Source organism: Monodon monoceros, unplaced genomic scaffold (genome assembly GCF_005190385.1).
Source record: "Monodon monoceros isolate NGI ecotype Baffin Bay Population unplaced genomic scaffold, NGI_Narwhal_1 Super_Scaffold_13, whole genome shotgun sequence".
NCBI lineage: Eukaryota > Metazoa > Chordata > Mammalia > Artiodactyla > Monodontidae > Monodon > Monodon monoceros.
The window spans coordinates 42,856,027-42,876,313 of NW_021703769.1; the positions used below are offsets into that span (position 1 = coordinate 42,856,027).

General features: G+C 50.1%; 1 protein-coding gene across 1 annotated transcript in view; it reads right to left on the minus strand.

Annotated features, from left to right (window-relative positions):
- Positions 1-20,287, minus strand: part of SYNDIG1 (synapse differentiation inducing 1) — a 121,495-nt gene that overhangs the window by 15,401 nt on the left and 85,807 nt on the right. The window contains exon 3 of the mRNA XM_029220408.1: positions 18,190-18,327. Coding sequence (XP_029076241.1) covers positions 18,190-18,327 — 138 coding nt within the window. The remainder of the gene's footprint in view (positions 1-18,189; positions 18,328-20,287) is intronic.

Genomic DNA, 20,287 nt, shown 5'->3' on the forward strand with positions numbered 1-20,287 from the left:
CTCCCCTGAAGATGAATGATCAGAAGCCCATCTCCTGGGCTCCCTGGTCCTTCGTGCACCTTCCTTTGTGCATGAACGACAAAGGTCTCTGTTTCATTATTGATTTGTTGTCATTCTTTATAGGGTCTCCATGTCACTGTTTTTATAGAGGGGTACCCACCAGCAGGTGAATAAAATGGGGGGTGGAGACGTGGGGCATTCAGGCAGCTGTCCCTCGAGCACTGGGCTGGGGATCAGCTTCAGATGAGGGCCAGGGCCACACAGGGGTGTGTCAGGCAGAACAAGGGCGGGTGAGGGGCTGGGTGCCTCCCCGCGGGCACAGCAAACTTGGCCACGGCCGGTCATCCCCTTTCTAACGGATTCTACTGGTCTCTCTGCACGCACACCATTGTTCTCCTTTGCTTGGAGGTAGAACACCTAAAACCTCTGAAACCCCAGGCTCTGGATGCCAGCGCCCAGAGGAAAGAATCGTGCAGTTACAAGGCACGGACACCCTACCAGGTCCATGCACTTCCATGTGCCCTTTGTGCACTGACTACGACCTTTACGTGGATGGCTTCTGTTCCCTCTGCTATAAATCGATGGGCCTTGAGGGGGCGACCCCCATTGATCGCCCCCCCACCAACACACAGGCCAGGAGGAAGAGCCACATGGGGCTCTGAGTGGAAGATGCTCAACTCCACCCAGACTCCGGGTTCATGGCCCATGTTCGCTTCAGGAGAGCCTGGCTGCCCCGGAAAGCTTCCCACGTGCCCTGGCAGCCGGGGCTAATTCCTCTCCTCTTTCCTTCCAAGGGATTTTTATGTAGGAAGGGGGCTGAGCAGCTAAGGATGGCCTGGGAGCTGGAACAGGCAAGCTGTACCCACGACTCGCCCGTTTCAGCTGTTCTTACTTGGTTCCCTGGTTCCCAGCGGGGACCACTCCCCTCTCACTCGCGGGTGTAAGTACAAACCATCAAAAATGGTTTAACGTCCACATTGTACACCCACAATATGAATAAAAGATCTAAAGATATGCCACAGCCGAGAGCACCATTCTTCCATTTTTTATCACTACCTCTGCTTTCAGGCCCCGAGGTTCTCTGTGCCCAGTGACGTGAAAACACTTTATCCTTTGTGAGCCTTTATACTGTCTACAGGGGGTTCCTGCTTCCGGGGTGGGGCTGGAGTCCTGAGGGGCCACTTCCTTAGGATTTCTTCACCTCGGCATCAAACACAGGCTCACAAAGATCCCTTCCACTTTGGGAGCAAAGCATCTTGCTGTTGAGAATCTAAGGTTTTCCATTTCTAAGCCTGGAGATGAAAACCAGTGTCAGCTCCAGGCACTGGGATTGGGGAGATGTCATGCTTTTAGCTGTTGGAATACCCACCAAGAGAGAGGCTTCATAAGAGCAGGGAACACCATTTTGCTCAAAGGATGTCAGAACGTGGAGACACCTGAGCGTCCTGGCCCCGCGCAGACCCTACCCCGATTACAGAAAGATGCTTACGAGGGGGCCCAGGCAACAAGAGCTGTTCAAGGTCTCCAGGTGATTCCAACATGCAGCCAAGGAGAGAACCGTCGATTGCACAGAGAGATGGCAATTCCGGGAGAGCCAAGGCTCCTTGCTTTCAAGGAATTGGTCCATTTCATCTGGGTTATTGAGTTTACGGGCACAGAGCTCTTCACACTTGTTGAATTCTCTTATTCTTCTCTTAACATCCAGGGCATCAGTAGAGATGACCCTTTCTTTCCTGGTATAGGTAATCTCATTCTCTCTCTACTGGTTAGCCTGGCTAGAGGTTTATTAGTTTTATTGACTTTTCAGGTTTTATTGGTCTTTTGTCTTTTCAAATAGCTGGCTTTTGATTTTGTTGATTTTCTCTACTGTTTTCCTATTTTCAGTGTCAGTTGATTTCTTCTCTAATTTTAACTATTCCCTTCATTCTTTTTGCTTTAATTTATTCTTGTTTCTCTAGTTTCTTAAGGTGGCTGGTTAGGTTCCATCAAATGCATATATCTTTTTCTAATAGATGCATTTGATGCTACAATTTTCCCTCTAAGCACCACTTTAACTACATCCCACAAATTTTGATGTTTTATTTTCATTTTTAGTTCAGAATATTTTTAAATTTCCTGTGAGACATTTTTGACCCATGGGTTATTGAGAAGTACATTTTTAAAGTGCCAAATATTTGGGAAATCCCCAGCTATCTTTCTGTTACTGACTTCTATTTTAATTCTTGTGTGGTCTAGAATGTACTTTGTATTTTTTCTTTAAAATTTTTAAGGATTGTTTTTTTGGCCCAGAATACAGCCTGTCCTGGTGAATGCCCCCTGTGCTCTTCAGAAGAAATGTGTATTCTGCAGTGTTGGTTGATTAACAGTGCTCTTCAGGTCATCTGTATCTTTACTGATTTTCTGTCTGCTTGATCTATCATGTACTGACAGAGGTGGCTGAAGTCTCCAACTGTAACTGTCATCTATTTCTTCTCTCAATTCTGTAGTCTTGCCTCATATCTCGACTCTGTGGTTAGTGCATTCACTTTATGTTTACGATTGTTATTTGTTCTTAGAGAATTAACCCCTTTATCATTATGCAACACACCTCTCTATCCCCGATAATATGCCTTGTTCTGAGGTCGGCTTTGCATGACATTCACACAAGATACTCCAGTTTTATCTTGATTTGTGTTAGCATAGTATATCTTTTTCCATATCTTTACTTTTAATATTTACTTTCAATCTGTCTGGGCTTTATATACAGGTTTCTTTAAATGTAGACGGTATAGAGTTTATAAGTAGACAGCATATAGTGGGGTCTCACTTTTTAAAAAATCAATCTGACAATCTCTGTTTTAGCGGGTGTGTTCAGACCACTGACAAATAAATTATTAATATAATCAGATTAATATTTACCATCTTTGTATATTGTTGCATTTGTTTCTATTTTCTTTTCAGCCTTCTCTGTTTTTTTTCTTCTTTTTAAAATGTGGACCATTTTTAGGGTCTTTATTGAATTTGTTACAATATTTCTTCTGTTTTATGTTTTGGTTTTTTGGCTGCGAGGCATGTGGGATCTTAGATCCCTGACCAGGGATGGAACCCACACCCCCTGAATTGGAAGGCAAAGTCTCAACCACTGGACCACCAGGGAAGTCCCCATCTTCTCTGGTTTTAATCGAGCATTTTATGTGATTCCATTTTATCTCCTCTATTGCCTTATCATTTATGCTTCCATTTAAAATATATATCTCAGTTGCTAAGCCTACTTTCAAATAGCACCATATTGTCTCAAGTGTAGTGCCGGTACTTTATGATGGAATATTCCCAAATCCTCCCTCTCATCTCTTCAACACTGTTGTCACTTTTCACTTCTACATATTCCCTAATCGCCCAGTGCACTGTTACTATTCGTGCTTTAAACAGACAGCGATCTTTTAGAGAATAAGAAAAATAAAAGATTACATCTCATTTTTATTTATTCATTTTTTGCTGCTCTTCTTTTTTATCAATGTAGATCCAGTTTTCTGACCCATATCGTTCTCCTGCTGCCTGAAGAACTTTAATATTTTTCTAGACCTCAGGGGTGCTGGCAGTGAATTCCCCCAGTTGTTCGTTTGAGATTGTTTTTATTTATCCTTGACTCTTTCAGGATATTGTCCCTGGATATACACACAGGTTGGCAGGTTTTTGTTTATTTGTTTTATTCTTTCAACACTTGCAAGATTGAGTTGAACTGCATTCTTAGTTGTGTGGTTTCTGATGAGAAGTTGGCCACAGTTTTTATCCTTGTTTCTCTGTAGGTAAGGTGTTTTATTCTCCTTGGGGAATCTTCAAAATTTTCTTTTTGTTTCCTACAGTCTAAATATAATACATCTAGGTCTTTTTGTTTTTGTTGAATTCTGCTTGATGGTCTCTCTGCTTCTTGGAACAGTGATTTGGTGTCTGTCACTAATATTGGAAAACCCTTGGGTATTATTTCTTAAAATATTTCTTCTTCTTTTGGTATTCCGATTACACGTGTTACACCATTCCCTATGGTCTTGCAGTCCACAGTTCTTGGATGTTGTGTTCTTTGTTTTTTTTTTCACTGTTTTCAATGTGTGTTTCAGTTTGGGTAATTTCTTTTGGACCATCTTCAAGTTCACTGATGCTTTTCTCAGCTGTGTCAAGTCTACCAACAAAATATTCTTCATTTCTGTTACTGTTTTTTACTTCTAGCATTTCTTTTACAGTTTTTATCTCTCTGCTGACATTACCCAGATGTTCATGCATGTTGTCTACCTTTTCCTTTAGAGCTTTTAACATATTGGACACAGCTGTTTTAAATCCTCTGTTTGATAATTCCAACATCTGAGTCATAATCAAGTTTGGTTCTAATGATTGCTTTGTCTCTTCAGACTTTTCTTGACTTCTAGCATGCCTTGCAATAAAGACATCTTTATAGGGCAGTAGATATTAAAGTAAATAGGTCTTTAGTGTGAGAATTTATGTTAAGTTGGCAAGAAGTGGAGCATGTTTGATGTTTGTTGTAGCTTTAGGTACCTCTTCGAATGTCTTTATTTTTGTCTTTCCTCTTGGCTTTGGGGCTTTCCTGTGTACTGCCTCAAACAGAGTATACATCTCATGTCCCCCAGCTCACATCCATTGTTATCATACTGGAAGCTTATACTCACATGGTAGAAGGGTATGGGGGAGGGGAAGCTCTGTGACCCTCTAAGTCTTGTAACTGGAGTGCACAGTGGGCCAGGGGTGCACTCCACAAAGAGGGATGAACTCCACGGTCTTTCCATCTCTCCTCCAGAGTAGCGTTGCTCTCCCCCCCCCCCCCCCCCCCGCCCCCATCAAAAGCCTGCCAGAGACCACCCTGCAGCACTTTGCTTTTAGGATAACAAATGAGATGCATGTTGGAGATTAACAAATGCTTTAAGGCGGGTCTCTTTTGTTGAGGTAGTTTCTGTTCCTCTCCTGTACACACACATACTGTAAGGCTGTAGATATTTGTAGAAATATGTTAACTTAGCTTATTTTAAAAATCATTTAGAATATTTAATGCTGTCACTTAGCCTTACCATCACAATGCTGTTTGCTTTGCTAACTGAAGATTTGCCAGACTCTCAGCCCTTCTGTCTTCACTAGGCAACGTCTTCATCATCATTGTCACGTGTACCAGTGTGCATTTGATAAGTATAATAGCTTTGGAGTAAAAATGCCCTTTACTTTTTACTATAATCATGTCATGACCTCATAAACTATTAGAAGGCATTTTAGGTCTCAGAAGTTTTGTTAATTTGCTATTTTCTTTCTGAATATAGTATTTAGGAAAGAAAGTTGTTCTCTCATTATTCACTTCCTGATGAACCTAATAATACAAACACGTTACGCGTGTACTTTGCTCTCACCCCTGTAACGCAGCTGTGGTAGATTATATTGTCCCTGCGCGGCTGCTGCAGTGTTTTCCATCCCTCATATTCTTCTAGATCCTTGACCTCTATGTTCCTTCCCATGAGTCTGGGTAGAACTTTACCAAGGCCTCGGCCAACAGGGTCTGCTGGAGGTGATGCTGCATGGCTTCAGAGGTTGGGTCATAACAAGGTCTCATGATCTGCTCTGGTATTTTTGGGACACTTGCTTTGGGAGCCCAGCCACCATGCTGTGAGGAAACGCAAATTAGCCCATGTGAAGGGACCACGTGGGAAGGCCAGGTACTGGGTGCCCTTGTGCTCACTCTGGGTCAAGTCCGAGCCAACAGCCAGCATCAATTACCAGACGTGGGCGTGAGGACGCTGCAGACGTTCCAGCCTCGAGTGACCCCAGACACTGAGGAGCAGAGACGGGCCTTCCCCATGGTGCCTCCCGGATCCCCAACCCAAGAAACCATGAGCACAATGAAAAGGTCATTTCATGCCACGAGGTTCAGGGCAGTTTTCTTTGCAGGAATAACTGGATCAGCACCCAAAATAAAACGCAGAGGTTTATCAGAAAGCCAGGAGCAGGTGTGGTGTGCAAAACACTCATTGCAGAAGCAGGAGGAAGTGCGGGGAGATTGCGAGAGTTTGCTCCCCAAGGCAGCAGGGTTCACCCCTTCCGTAAAAGTCTGAGGGCATTTCTCTGGGGAGGCTGGGGTTTGTACCTCTTATTTCTTGGTATACTTTTAACGAGTCCACTTAGACACGGGGCCTGAGTTTCCTCATGTGCAGACCTTGACGGTGCTCCTTGGTCCCTGCAGGGTCTGAATGCAGAAGGCTCGGGTTCACTCCTTCTCTACCTCAGTGTTGCTCAACTGGAAACTCTACCCTCTGTGAAGTCAGACAAGAAAGTGAGGCTGGGTCACATCGCGTGTGACTTGGGATAAGGTGTGCCTAGTCACTGTCTAGGAGACAATCCTTCTGTCCCTGGAGATTTGTAGCCTGATAAGCTAATGAAAGCATTGTAGTCAGTAAGGGCTATACTATTATACAGTGACACCACCATATCTGTCTGACTTACAAACATTAAAAATAAGTACCAGGTATGGGTAAGGTCCTTAAATTGTGTGTGTGTGCGTGTGTGTGCATGCGCGTGCATGGCCCGTTTATGCCGCGTAAAGACCAGCTCCCATGAGATCGGCTGTGGACGGGAACACACGGAGGGTAGACAGAGAAGGGGAGGGGAGAGCTGTCTTGGGCCCACACACTTTCTCTCTGGTCTTCCTTTTGTGTGTGTCTGTCCCTTTGGAAGCCTCAATATTCTTGCCACCTTCTTCTCCATTGTAAGAAACAAGCAAAATCTCTAGGAGAAAAGTACCTTTCTGGCCGGGCAGTTAGAAACAACAGACTCATCTGAACTTTGCTCTTCCGTATTTCCCACCCCTTCCAGACAATTCCTTTTGGTGGGTCCCACCTTCGGGTCAGGTACAAGCAGGCCAACCTCTGTCTTATTTCTCTCATCACCTCCTAGAAGTGTAATATGCCGTTTTATTTGCCAAGTATACCTCAATAAACCTGGAAAAAATGATAAACTCAAGACCACAGCCTCCCTCTAGACCCTCTGGCAGTTCTAAGTAACAGGGGGCTTCAGACAAGGGCCCTGGGCCGGGGTATGACCTGCACTCCTAGCTACATCCCAAGATCTCAGTCTCCTCCTCCAAGAATCTAGGACTTTGCAGAGGCCATAACTGGAGGAAAGAAGTGTGTCTGTTTCCTCCGCGTCCTTTGATAATTTTCTTTGCTGTTGTTTCTGGAAGATGGCCCAGTCACTTGGCTATAGGGGACTGAGAGCTGACATGCAAAGGGGGAAAAAAAGAGCGAAGGAGGAGGGGAAGGACCATGAGGGAAAGAAGAGACTCTTTCACGAAGAAGAAAGGTCACTGCAGCTACTTTCAGCATGTAAAATATTCCCTTAGCTTTATTGTGTGGAGGACATTAGCATTATGCACAGCGGGAAGGAACATTTTAATACAGAGCATCTTTTTCCAGCTTCAAAGATGAGAGTAAAATATAAAGGTAGTGAAACTGCTGTTGGGATGATGTCTTTTTCTCCTTGGGGCTTTGTGGGTTGGCAGAGAAACGGGCTGGTAGGAGCATAATTTGTGGGTCAGAAATGACCCCAGAAAGAGAAGGAGACAGGCTGAGCCCTTGGTGCCAGTGAGTCCCAGCGTTCTGACCTGCAGAGACACTGCAGGACCACCTTTCCAGCCCCACTCCAGGACCACCCCTCTGGCTCCCCCAGGATCAGCCCTTTGGTTCCTCTGAAGTAAACAGTTTTCCCCTGGCGCTGGTGGCCATGCTCACAAACAGGAGAAATGCTGAATTTCAGTGAGAAGTTAGTGAAAATCATGATGAACCCGTTTCCCACCAAGCCCGTGGATGTCCCGGATGGCCTGCCTGCCCTCGTGGGGTCTAGGCAATCCCCCCAGGGGAGGGCAAGATGATCCAGGTTTCCGAGCTCCCTGGGCTGAAAGGACATCCAGGACTCTGGGGACAGGAGGAGACGGGGGTGAAGGTGGGTGGAAGTGGGTGCCTATCTCAGAACGGCATGTGGGGGTGACTGTGTCCTGTGTCGCCGCACAGCCGCCCAGGAGGGGAGACCCTGGAGGGGAGGAGTCAGCTCTGCGGGTCCACGAGCAGGACGTGTGGGCTCATTGGGGTTCCTGGTGCTCTGTCCCCACGGAGGTGTCCTCCCAGCTCTGTCCCTTGGAGTTAGGGTGTTGAGGTGTGGCCGATTAAACAGATGTTAAAACATCATCGAGGAAGTTGCCTCACCTACTTAAGATACTAACGTCGTTAAGAATTTGATAAATGCGTACAGCTCATTGGCTGATTTCGACTATATGCTTTCGTTTATTAAAGGAGGCCACTGAAAGAACTCCTTTGAAAATAAACCACTAATTTCTAGGGGACAGAAGTCCTTGGGAGCAATACTGCTGCAACATCTGAGGATCCGTGCTCTAAGGTATTGTTACCTTCTGTTCATTGCTTTCCCCGACATGCCCGTCGGGTTACATTAATCTCAATGTAATAAAGAACTCTATTCTGAGCATTTAAATGGGTGAGGCAGGACTCCTCCTTGACAGCAGCTTGTCAGTTAAGACTTTAACCATGGGTCTGTCTTATTTATTCCCTGACCACCTCCAAGAAGGACCGAGGAGGGTTGACTGTTTCCCGAAGGCCAGAAACCCTTCCTCGTCCCATTTCCTCATTGCTTCCCGAGGTCTCAGTGGACTTGTTGCCCTGACCACCACAGAATCTCAGCCTAGGAACTTGGATGAGTCCCTCTCACAGTGCCTCTTTTCAGCCAAGAAGAGCGGGCGGTTTGGGGAAGAGCTGTCTTGGCCAGGCCTCTGGTTCCTGGACCTGCTCCCCCGTCTCTGTCTTTATGCCAACCAAGCAGACAGAGTGTGTTTACTAAACTCCTGTTCAGGCCACACACCACGAACACCACATCCTGGAGATGCAGCCGGACTGCAGCGCCGCCGTGGCCAACGCGCTCCATCCACAGACCACCGTGAGCTGAAACCCTTCAGCCAAGCTTTCTGACCATGACAAACGATTATTATAATCCTCTGCTGGGAGCTGAGGGGGAAGAGCTCTGAGTTTAGATATATTTAGAAATATAGCTAAAGCTGATTCTGCTTTAAGCCTTTCCCCTGGCTTTTGAATTCTGTTAAGTTACTGGGAAATAAAGTTAATCATCTTGCAGGTTAGTGCAGGCTGCGTCAAGAACACTTTTATGTCCTGCTGCCCAGGCCGTTCTTCGGTTTTACAGCTCGCCGGGAGCCTGCGTCGGGCCCGGGGCGTCCCATCTCCTCCCGCGCCTGTGGGGAGCCCAGGGCAGCAGGTGGGCCCCAGCAGAGAGTCACGGTCTTCCCGATCAGATGGCGGGGTGTTTGGGGGCACATCTGATTCTGTCCTGGTGCCAAAGGGCAAAGTCCTCTCTCCTGAGTAAAGACAGCACACCCACACCCCCAAGTCCTTAGCTGGAGTCAGATGGCTCCTGTCTGCTGGGGAAGGGCCGCCCTCTGGGGAAATGAACCTAGTTACTCAGGGCCTCCCTGGTCACAGGTGGTGACAAAGAGTACCAAAGAATTTTCATTAAGAATTGGCCTTTCTCATGACAGGCTCTTAGGCCGAGAATGGAGGTGCCCAGAACACCCTGAGCATCTCCAGGTCCAGGCCCGGGAGCAGATTCCAGACACTCCTCCAGGAACCGTGCCTGAGAGCCGGCCCAGGACAGAAGCAGCCCTTTGACCACGGAGCTGAGCCGCCAGCTCCTGCCCCTGCAGCAGCCTCAGCTGCAGGACAGACACACTTCCGAGAGGCAAAGCAGAGGGTGCTTCCCTGCACCCCGGGCTCCGGCCTCCGGGGATGCCACAGGACAGCTTCGGGAAGAGTGGCCACATGTCCTGAGGGGACCTGCAACCCTCGGGGCTCTGGCCTCCTTCAGACTCCAGAGAGTCAGCCGAACTCTGTGCCCCACCCCGCATCCAACATTCACGCATAATAAATCAAACCTCACTGTGATCAGTCCTTGCAAGACACCCCGCAAATTACCTGAAAATCAGCCTGAGAACCAGAGCGATCAGCTGTACCCTCTGTGGGCAGAGCGTGACTCAGGCTCCCTGCTGCGGACTCAGGCTCCCAGGTCTGATCAGCACTTGCCCCCTGTGCGATGGGACAGGCACAAACGCACTCCCAGTGCCCCTGATGGGCAAGGCCCAGGAATCCTTACATGGACGCAGATGGCTCTGGATGAAGATTTGTTCACTTACAAGCTCCATTCTGGTTTTCAAACTCTGCATGTCATTTCCAGAGGAATGCAAGGCACTTGATACACCTCTGAGGGCCAGGCAAAATGATGCAAAATCATCTCAGGAATGCAGAGAATCATTTTAGAATTGAGCTCTAGGGGCAGGGTCTCAAGATGGACTTACCCCATCTCCACTGTGTTTAGATTCCCGGGAGGACCACAAAGCACTGCCGGTCTGTTCTTGGTACTTTCTGTGCCTGTGAACCATCCTGGATACCTTAGAAGCTCTTGTGGCTCTTGGTGACCAAGAAGGGACCTCCAGAGACCCAGTCTGGTGGTGGTGGCCAGTGTGGGCCTAGGATGGGGGCGGTGGTCTTGGAGGGAGGCAGGAGTGGCAGGAGGCTGGAGTGATGGCAGAACGGGAGTAATGGGGAAGCTCTGGGGTTCAGGCTGGCTTTGAAACCTCCACTCAGTTTGGATGAAGCAGGCAGGGCTGGTGCCTCGAGGGCTGATGCTGTCCATCACCACAGTGGACCCAAACTGTGGCACTTCCTGGAGAACCATGGATGGGCCGGGATGGGGGATGGGGAATGGGAAGGGTCCAGGGCCAAATTCACCACCTGCATGTTGCTGTCTCCCAGCGCAGGGCCAGTTCTAAAGGATACTTTCCGCCTACAAGTCTTGCTGTTTCCTGCATCCCCTAAGCAATCTGCGTCGTGTCATCTAAGAACTCGCTGCTTCATCATTTATCTTTGAATTACTTTGGAGGCAGGCGGCTCCACAGCTCTCCCCAACCAGCTCATGCTGAGTACGTGGGGCTCCTTCGACCCTGCCCTCGTGTGTGTGTGAACATCACCGCAACGCAAAGCTCAGACCAAAGTAAACACGTGCTGCAGTTGCGTTTCAAGGACTCCTTCCTATTTACATGTATCAATCATTTAAATAAAACCAAAGGTTAGAAATGAAGAATCCCCTGTCTAAAAGGAGAGAAGGGAAAATAAGAATGGGAAGCTTTACACACATGCTCTGCAGGTCACAGTACATGCTGTGCTCAAGGTAATTTTCCAGCTCTAAATTCAGCATCTTCTAGGCTCTATGTCTGGGATTCATGCAACCCTCAAGTGCCAGAAAATGCCAAAGCTCATCAAGGAAGCAAGAAAAGAGGGGCCCTCCTGAGAGCAGCCCACCCAGAGTCTTGAGCCAGGGTCCCGTCCTCTCGCTGCACCAGTTTTTACAGCCAAGGTGCAGGTGTAATGTCATCAGTACTTTTGACGTCCATGTACAGCTAGCTGGCCCCATGGGTGAGGTAGTCCAGTGAGGGGTCTCTCAGTGAGAAAGACTTAAATTTCATTATTGTCAACATCAAAACATCAGAGATGTACCCCAAATGACCCTAATTCCCACGAGAATCTATGATGTGCTCATCAACCAGTGACTCATCACAACTGTTCCCGAATTTCTATGTTCTGTTGGCATCACTATACTTGTGAGTCCAGACACAGGAGGTACTGTCCTGCCTGTGAGGTGATGCTTCGTGCTGCAGACAGTGAGATGGATCAGTGGCCTGGCCTTCCCCGTGGCCACATCCAGGGACGCCTGTAGTGAGACTGGTGTCTATCATGGACCAGGGCATGTTCAGCTAAGTGTGTCTAGGCTCTGGGCAGGCTGGACTCAGCCTTCAGAGGCACAGCCACGGAAGCCACGGGCCACTGCACAGAAGCAAGAGCTCCTGGGACTGCACCTTTTGTTTGGTCCTCGGGATGTCATAGGACCTGTGCAGAGCCTCAATCTCAGAAGGGAGGGGAAAGAAAAGACCAACCATGCTTTTAGGGGCTATGTCCTTACAGCTTTAGATACATCATCTAAAAGCAAAAAGATCACGCATTTGCAAACGTAATTTGAGGTGAGCATGAGGCCAGAGGGAAGAATGTAACACACCCTGGGATTTTAACTCTGGACTCCCAGGCACTGTGTGGGCTCTGCCCTTGGACAATCAACGCACGGGTTTCTCTGCTCCAGACAAATAATCACAAAATCGAGATACTAATTACTGAGACAATGCATAAACGATAACTGCAAAAAATCCATCTAATACACTCCAGGGAACAGAACAGATATGATGCATTTGTTCATCTATCCACCAAAACAAGCTGAGATCAGTGACTCAACTCCAGCATGCATTCTGGAGGAAGAAAAATAGATCAGAGATCTGATTTGTCTTGGCTGCACCCGATCATTAATATTTATACAGAATTGTTTAGATCCAGAAGTTGCAAAACAGCTCTCAGAAGCTACAATCAGCATATCAAATATGGAGAGGGAGATAGAGATGGGGCAGGAGAGATCGGAGGGAGGAGGAAGGAGGGGAGGGAGGGAGAGAGAAGGGGGAGGGGAGGGGGAAAGTGATCACTCCAGACCATTAAGCTGTGTTGCATGTTTTCCTGATACAGGTTAAAATATATCCATCTGATATATCAGGCCATCCTTCTAGTCATGTTTATACTCCATTTCTGCAAAGTCAGTGCCATTCCCGCGCCTGGTGGGGCTCCTGCAGCCTAGCCGCTCCCTCACCATAACCCTGGGGGGAGAGGTGGGCCTAGTCCAAATCCTTCCCACCCCCTCGCCCCCTTTGGTAGCATCTTTCTTCCCAGGTGGTCCCATCGCTCCTGCTTCTCCACACCTCCTGGGGCTGGAACAGGCTTTGCCAGGTCCTCCTCTGTGACTCCAGCAGAGTTCATGTCTTCAGTACTTAGTTACCCTGCCAAACCAGATGATAACTCCACCTGTTAGAGGACCCGTGACTCTCACGTATGAAGTTGGGTCTTGTGCTAATTCTGAATCTGCTAGTGCTTACAGACGCAGTCACCGGGCGGTACTCAACTTACTATAAAGCAGGGGGCATCGGAGAATAATGAACTTGAGGATCAAAGAGGTGCATGGTGACATACATAAAACATTTCCTCCAGACCTATGGGTGATTATAAACCACACCACTCAGTGTGTGGAGGACACGGGGTCCAGTTTTATGTAATGCATCTGTTCTAAGCACACAACTTTGAAAAAAAAATGAGCATTTCCAAAATCTGTCTTTGTTTGTGACAAGGTTTAGGTAAGAGAACGTGGAAATGCCGGTCTCTCTGGTGAGATGAATGGTTAGAGATGGACAGGTGACAGCTCCTAAAAGCATCTGAGGCATCTGCCACTCAAGGCTTTGTTGTAACTAAGCTCCTGGCGGATGGGAGGGCGGAGGGAGGTGAACGGCCCGTCTCGCTGCATCTGTCTCATGCGACCCCAAGGCTGCGCACCAGAAATCCCCACAGAGGCCCCGCAGTGCCTGACACACGTGTCTGCTTGCTTCCTCGTGAAAGGCTTTTCTGCTCTGAGTTGACTCTATTCCAGAGCATGCTGCTTCCGTGCCGTGTCCTCTGACCACCCTTTATGCTGTTGTATTTCCCGCCCTTATTCTCTGGCTTAAAACGCTCAGCTAATAGACCGACTCCAGTTTGCGTTCAAGACTCTCCGGCCCTGCCCTGTCTTCCCTGGCCCCCCAGGTCACCTCTGTCTCTGTTGCTTCCTCCTGGGGGGAGCCTTCAGCCTACGACTGGTGGCAGCCCCTCCTTGGTGGGCAGCTCAGAGGAGGGAGCTCGGCACTGTCTCCAGGGTGCCCAGAGGAGGAGGGGTTCGTGCTGGCTGCTCACCGACCTGCGTATGGCGCGTGCCCAGAGCATTTAGCAGCTTGACTCGATATTGAGTCGTGGTGACTCCTCCCAGCTGGGTCTGGACACCCTCAAGAGATGCCACGTTTACAAGCCACATGGTTCGTCTTTACGAAATGACTGAACAGAGCACGGGTGTGCAGGTCTCTGCATCAGACACACGCGCAGCCGGGACTCGGCGAGCCCCGCGAAGGGCCAGGCCCGGGGCTTTCCATCCTTTATTCACGAGGCGATGCCACTTCTGAGTCTGAATAAGGCTCCCATGGGCTTTGTTCTCTTTGTCCCATTGCACTAGGCCACTCACGCAAAGAGCCAGGGTGAGTTCCTGTCAGCGCTGGAAGGAACGGGAATTCAAGTGACAGAAAATCTAAGTTCCTCAAGCCAGCCTTCAATTTTCTAATTAAGAAACATTCCTGTTGTGAGAGGAACACGGTCTCTGTAGAAGAAATAGAGATTTCTGCTTCTAACGATACCACTAGTGATCCTTCTGCAGAAGACAGCTACAGACCCTTTAGGAAATACTAAAGAATACTTTGAAACGCTGGTGCTATTCATAAAATTCATAATCTGACGCTTAATTCCCTTTTCTCATTTAATTATAGTTATAATAATGCAGTTAAGAAAGGAAAGAAACATTTTAGGAAGTGAAATCAAGACATAATAGATGCTCAAATGTAGAAGATGCCTGAGGCCGACGTAGTGCACGGAGCCCTCAGGCCTCCCGCCAGCGGGAGCTCCAGACCCAGGGCCTCGGGGCAGCGGATGTGGGCTGGAGAGTCGGGGAGGGTCTTCCAGCTCCAGTCTCAAGCTCACACCCGCCCCGCTGGTGAAGGTGCCCAGGTAAGCGCCCGATCCCGTCTAGAAGGCTTCTCTTCCTCACTGTAACACGCTCCAAGCAGGTGGGGACAAGATTTAGAAGCGAGAACTGTGCTTTTCTATTTTTGTTTGCAGATAAAAGTCAAAGTTATGTTGCAGGGAATTTGATTTTAAGTGTTAGAAGCATTGATATTTGCATCATGTATCCATACTTGCTACCTCTCTGATTTCTGTGTTATTTAATCCCTTGAAACTTCAGTCTTTTCGTCCATAAAAATGGGGATAATAAATTCCCACCTTCAGACTCATTGCCAAGATTAAATAAGATAAAGTGGGCACATCAACTAGCTCACAGCCATCGCGCAGCAAATCTGGGGTCCTTTCTATCTTCCACATCGTTCAGAGCATCGTTTTCTGGGTGGACCCACCAAAACCACACACAACACCTTCCTCTATAAAAAGTGTATAAAACTTGCCTGCATTGGGAGCTGGGTCAAATGATTAGCACTGGAGTAAAATGAAGCTGTGGACAAACGCTGCCCTCAGGCCTCCACACTAAGGCGGGGGCCAGCCCCACCGCCAGCAGGTCTGGCCTTAGGATGCCATCGCCTTCACTGACCCCTGATCCCATGGCCACAAAGTGACGTGATGGCAGTGCCCTGTCACGGACTTCCCATGAGATCACGCGTGTGCAACTGCTCAGACTACGGCAGCATCAGGAGCGGGGGGAGGGCTTTTCCAAAGCCGTTTCCACGCCCCCTCCCCACCCCCCAGTGGCTCTGATGTAGCGGGTTGGTGGGCCAGACAACTCGCCTTTCTAACTGAGCTGGGGGTGTCGACACTGCTGGCCAGGGCCACCCAAGAAGGCAGGTGTGCGGTGTTCAATGCAGGCCAGGGCCCAGAGGTGCCTGTGATGCCCACCTCTCTGACACTTTTACCACCACTGTTACTGCTACTTGAGGCCTTTTGCGAATCATAAAATCTGTTGGAGAAAAGATCCCACGTCTCCTTCCAGGTGTCCCTTGACCTGGGGACCCACGTGTGTGCCGACAATTCCGATTTCCTTTGTCTACAGTCAGGCTGAAGAGGCCCGAACAGAAGGCCTGGCGGGCTCAAGGCTGGGCTGAAGCACCATGTGCCAGGGGCTGCCAGTCTCCTGGGCCTGCAGTGCAGTCCAGAACCACGCTGACCCTGAAGGCACGCGCGTGCCAGGGTCTCAGCCGCGAGTTCCCGTGGAGATGTGTCCACCGAGGGGTCCACGCTCACAGCACAAGAAAAAGAGGGGCTGAGAGCCGGGGACCCCAGAGCCCCTTCTCTTATTCCAACAGCAAAGGCAACCCCGCAGGCCTCAAAATGCTGGCTCTTCACGCCTGAGAATGTGACCAGCGGCCTCCACGGAGACTGTTTCACTTGCCGTTAACAGATGATCAGAATCCTTTCCCATCAAACGTATTAAACATCCTGACTCATCAGGCCCGAGTCTAGAAGGTTCTTAAGGTGTGAAGGGTAACGTTACTTTCTGAGAAGAAGGACCTCGTGCCAGTCTCCTCTACTGTGGCTGGATTTTTATTATATTTACCATCTTTTAGATAAGGATGCTGTGCACGGCTTGCCCTGCCCCAGAGACAGGCCTCCCCCAGGGTACGTGGAGAAGCCAAGACCAGGGGTGACTTCTGCATCCCGGCTTGTAGACAACCTTTCCTGGGCACCCCCCACACCCAGCCCCCGCTTATCCAGGCCTCACCTGGCCTCTGCCGGCAGGTGACAAGTGACACCAATGTCCACTTGCATCTCTCTGAACAGGGAGCATCTGCCCTGTGGAATCCGTGGTAAAAATATTAGTCATGTTCTACAACTTGGCAATCAGAACACAGCTCTGGCTTGGAGGGCACGCCCTGGGGGTGATGGGGTTTGTCAGTAGGCCAGGCTGGGAGGCTGGGAGTGGGCCGCCCCCTTCACCCCTCGATGTGTCAAGACTGGGATGCAGGGGGAGGCTGACGTTACACTTGGGCCCTTGTCCTCTGGGCTCTGTCCTCCTGAGCTTCCTTCTCCTGGAGAAACCCTCTCGCCTGTTTGCAGCGCGTTAACCCAGGCTCAGGGCGCAGCTGACACGGGGCGCTGGGCTCTGGGCCTCGGGTCTTCTGGGGACACCATCTGCACATCGAGGGCATCTGTCTGGGTCCCGCTGTGCGTCCCGATCCTTGGTGCACGCAGCGACCGCGGCCACTGCTTGGGTCTGGGAGATCCCGGCCTCGCTCCACCCACAGCTGCTCAGGCCCCTACAGCCTGGAGTCTTGCCCTGCAGCCTCGGCTTGTGCCCCAGAGCAGAGGCCTCTGGCATGTGTGGGACAAGGTCACAAAAGAGAAGCTCAGACAGATCCTCCAGGTCAAAGCTGGGCGTGAAACAGCCACCTGACCCAACCCCAGCGGTGCAGGACGGTCCCCATCACCCCTCCCCGTACCCGTCCATCCTCCAGAGACAGGACCTCAAGCAGCGGCCCCGCCATGTCCCCCTGGAAGGGCCTCTGGGGCCTCTCAGTGTCTCTGTGAAGAGGTGCCTGCCCTCAGGGGGCCACCAGTGGGTCCTCTTCTCCCCCTGCTCCTCGTGGGGTCAGGAAAAGGGGGTCAGGGGACACGGGAACACGCATAAAGGGACTCTCCACTCACCCAACAAACCGAATCAGTACAGAAAATGGCAAGAAGCAGTGAGAGGCCAGGGGTCTGTTCTCAAGCCCAGAGGAATCAGTGCTTCAAGCGTGAGACCTGGCCAGTAGGCCCGAGAGCCCTGGATGCTGGAGAGGGAGCCTGGTGCCCCGAGGATGCGGTGGGCTCTGGGGCCAGCAGAAGGGGCTGCCTTTATCTCCCGTCTGGTGGGGATAACGGGTGATGCTGAAACTCATGCTTTAATTGGCAAGTACACATCTTCCTTTGATTAATAAAAACGGGAATGTAGATCATTTCTGAATGAAGGCTCCCCATTTGCTAGAGGAAATCTTTCAAAACCTGGGCTCCGTGAAGGCACATGGAGGACGTTTGCTGTGAAAAAGGGCTGGGAATCGACGCCCTTAAAGCACGGAGGGCATGGTTATCCACCAAGATAGGCCGTTTCCTCCAGAACCTTAGTTTGGGATAAGCACACAGGCGCTGCAAGACTGGACTCTATTTTACGTGTGAGCCTTTCACAAAGAAAACCAAACCCGCTTTGCCTCCATTCCCAGTATGTACCAAGTCCGCTCCCAACATGGGGTCAGTCCCGCTGGTGTGGAGGCCGGGCTCCCAACCCGCTGCTTTCCCAGTGGCCGCTGTCAGAGGATGCGTCCCGGGCCTGATGGGGTGAGGCTGGGTACCCCTCCTCTGTCCCCCCAGATGGCCCTCCGCCCCCGAGCAGGCTCTCCTCGATGGCCTGGGTGCACCAGCCGCGTGCGCGTGATCCACGGGGAGGCCTTACCTCGTGGGACAGGTAGAAGGCGGCGATGCCCAGGGGCCAGAAGCAGCAGAGCATGGAGAAGACGCTAAGGCCCAGGTGGTCCCGCGGGGGCATCACGAGGAAGTTGTCCTCGCTCTCTGTGTCACTGGAGTAGTCGCTCTGCCGGGAGAGATGGGGATGGAGAGCGAGGTTACCAGGGGTCTCTCCATCATCCCCCGAAGTGGGGCTCAGGCCTGGCAAGCCCTCCTGGCAAGTGTGTGTCCCCCACAGGAAGAGAAAAACCCCAAGGATGGGCTCTGGGTTGCTCCACGGGAGATTAAACCTCACAGACCCGCGGATCTCTGGGATGGGGTGTGGACAGCTGGGTGAAGGTTTGACCATCAGAGGACGGGGCTGGGTGGGAAGCGCACAGGCAGAGTTGGAGTCCACTCTTTGTTCCAAGACTTCAAGCTGGTTTTAGGGTGAGGCAGGGCAGGTGTTGGGGCCGGGACCTGCCCTGAACCCCCTTCTTGCCTTAGACTCTGATCTGAGTAAGGACGTCACTGGGCCTGGTCTCAAGCCTGGATGTACCTCCTGTTTTGGTTAATCAAACACATGTAAAACTGCCAATCAGAGCCTCTACTCAGCCTGTGCTAGAAGCTTCCTGCTGGACTGTTTGTGTCTCATGTGAGAGAAAACAGGTGAATTTGGAGGGGCTCACCCCAATCACAAACAGGGACTTTCTCTAGGGGCCCAGGATGGAAGTGGGTGATGCACTGTCCACACAGTACCCAGCTGCCCTCCGCATGGCCCACCCACACACACACACACACACACACCACACACACACACAGACACACACACACACACAATACACACATACACCACACGACAAGACCACACATACACACACCACACACACTACAGACATACACCATACACAACACACACACCCACCACACACACAGACACAGACACACACAATACACCACACATACACACACACGACACACACACATACACACACACACACACCCACACCTACCACACACACATACACACACCATACACACACCACACAGACCCCACACACACACACAGAACTACACACAGACACACAACCACCACAACAACACTACACCACACAGACACCACAAACACACAGACACAACAACACACACATACACACACACACTACAACACTACACACACACACACACACTACCAGAACACACACAACACACACAGACACACAACACACCAACATTACACAGACTGACACAGACACAACACCACACACCACCACAGAACACACACCACCAACACACACAGACAGCCACACATGACACAGACCACCAGACCACACCACACACATGACACACACACACACACACGACACACACACACATACAGCCACACAACCAACACACCACAGACACCACCAGACACATAGACACACCAAACACACACACAACACGACAAACACACACACAAACACACACCAACACTCCCCCAGACAACACACACACACATACACAACACACACACAGACACACACACACAGAACAGACACACACAGAACCCACAGACCACACCCGACAAGACACACACACACCACAGACACACACACACACACACACCACACACACACAACACATGACACTCCGGACACAGAACACACCCGACACACATACACAGCACACGACACACCACACAGACCCACACAGACCACACAGACCACCCCCACACACACAGACAACGACACAGACACGCTGGACACAGATACACACACCACATACACACAGACACACCACGGACACACCACAGACACCCACACCCATGCATACACCAGAACACGACACACAGACACAGACCCACCACGACAACACATACACCACAACACGCCACAAACACAGAACACCACACATACACACAGATACACACACACATACCGACACACCGAGACCACCACACACACACACACCACACACACATACCACATACACACGCCTACTATCACCACTACACCAAATACACACAGACACACCACTACAACACACATACACCACACACACACGGAAACACCCACAGACACAACAGCAACACAGACAACACAGACATACACGACACAGACACACCA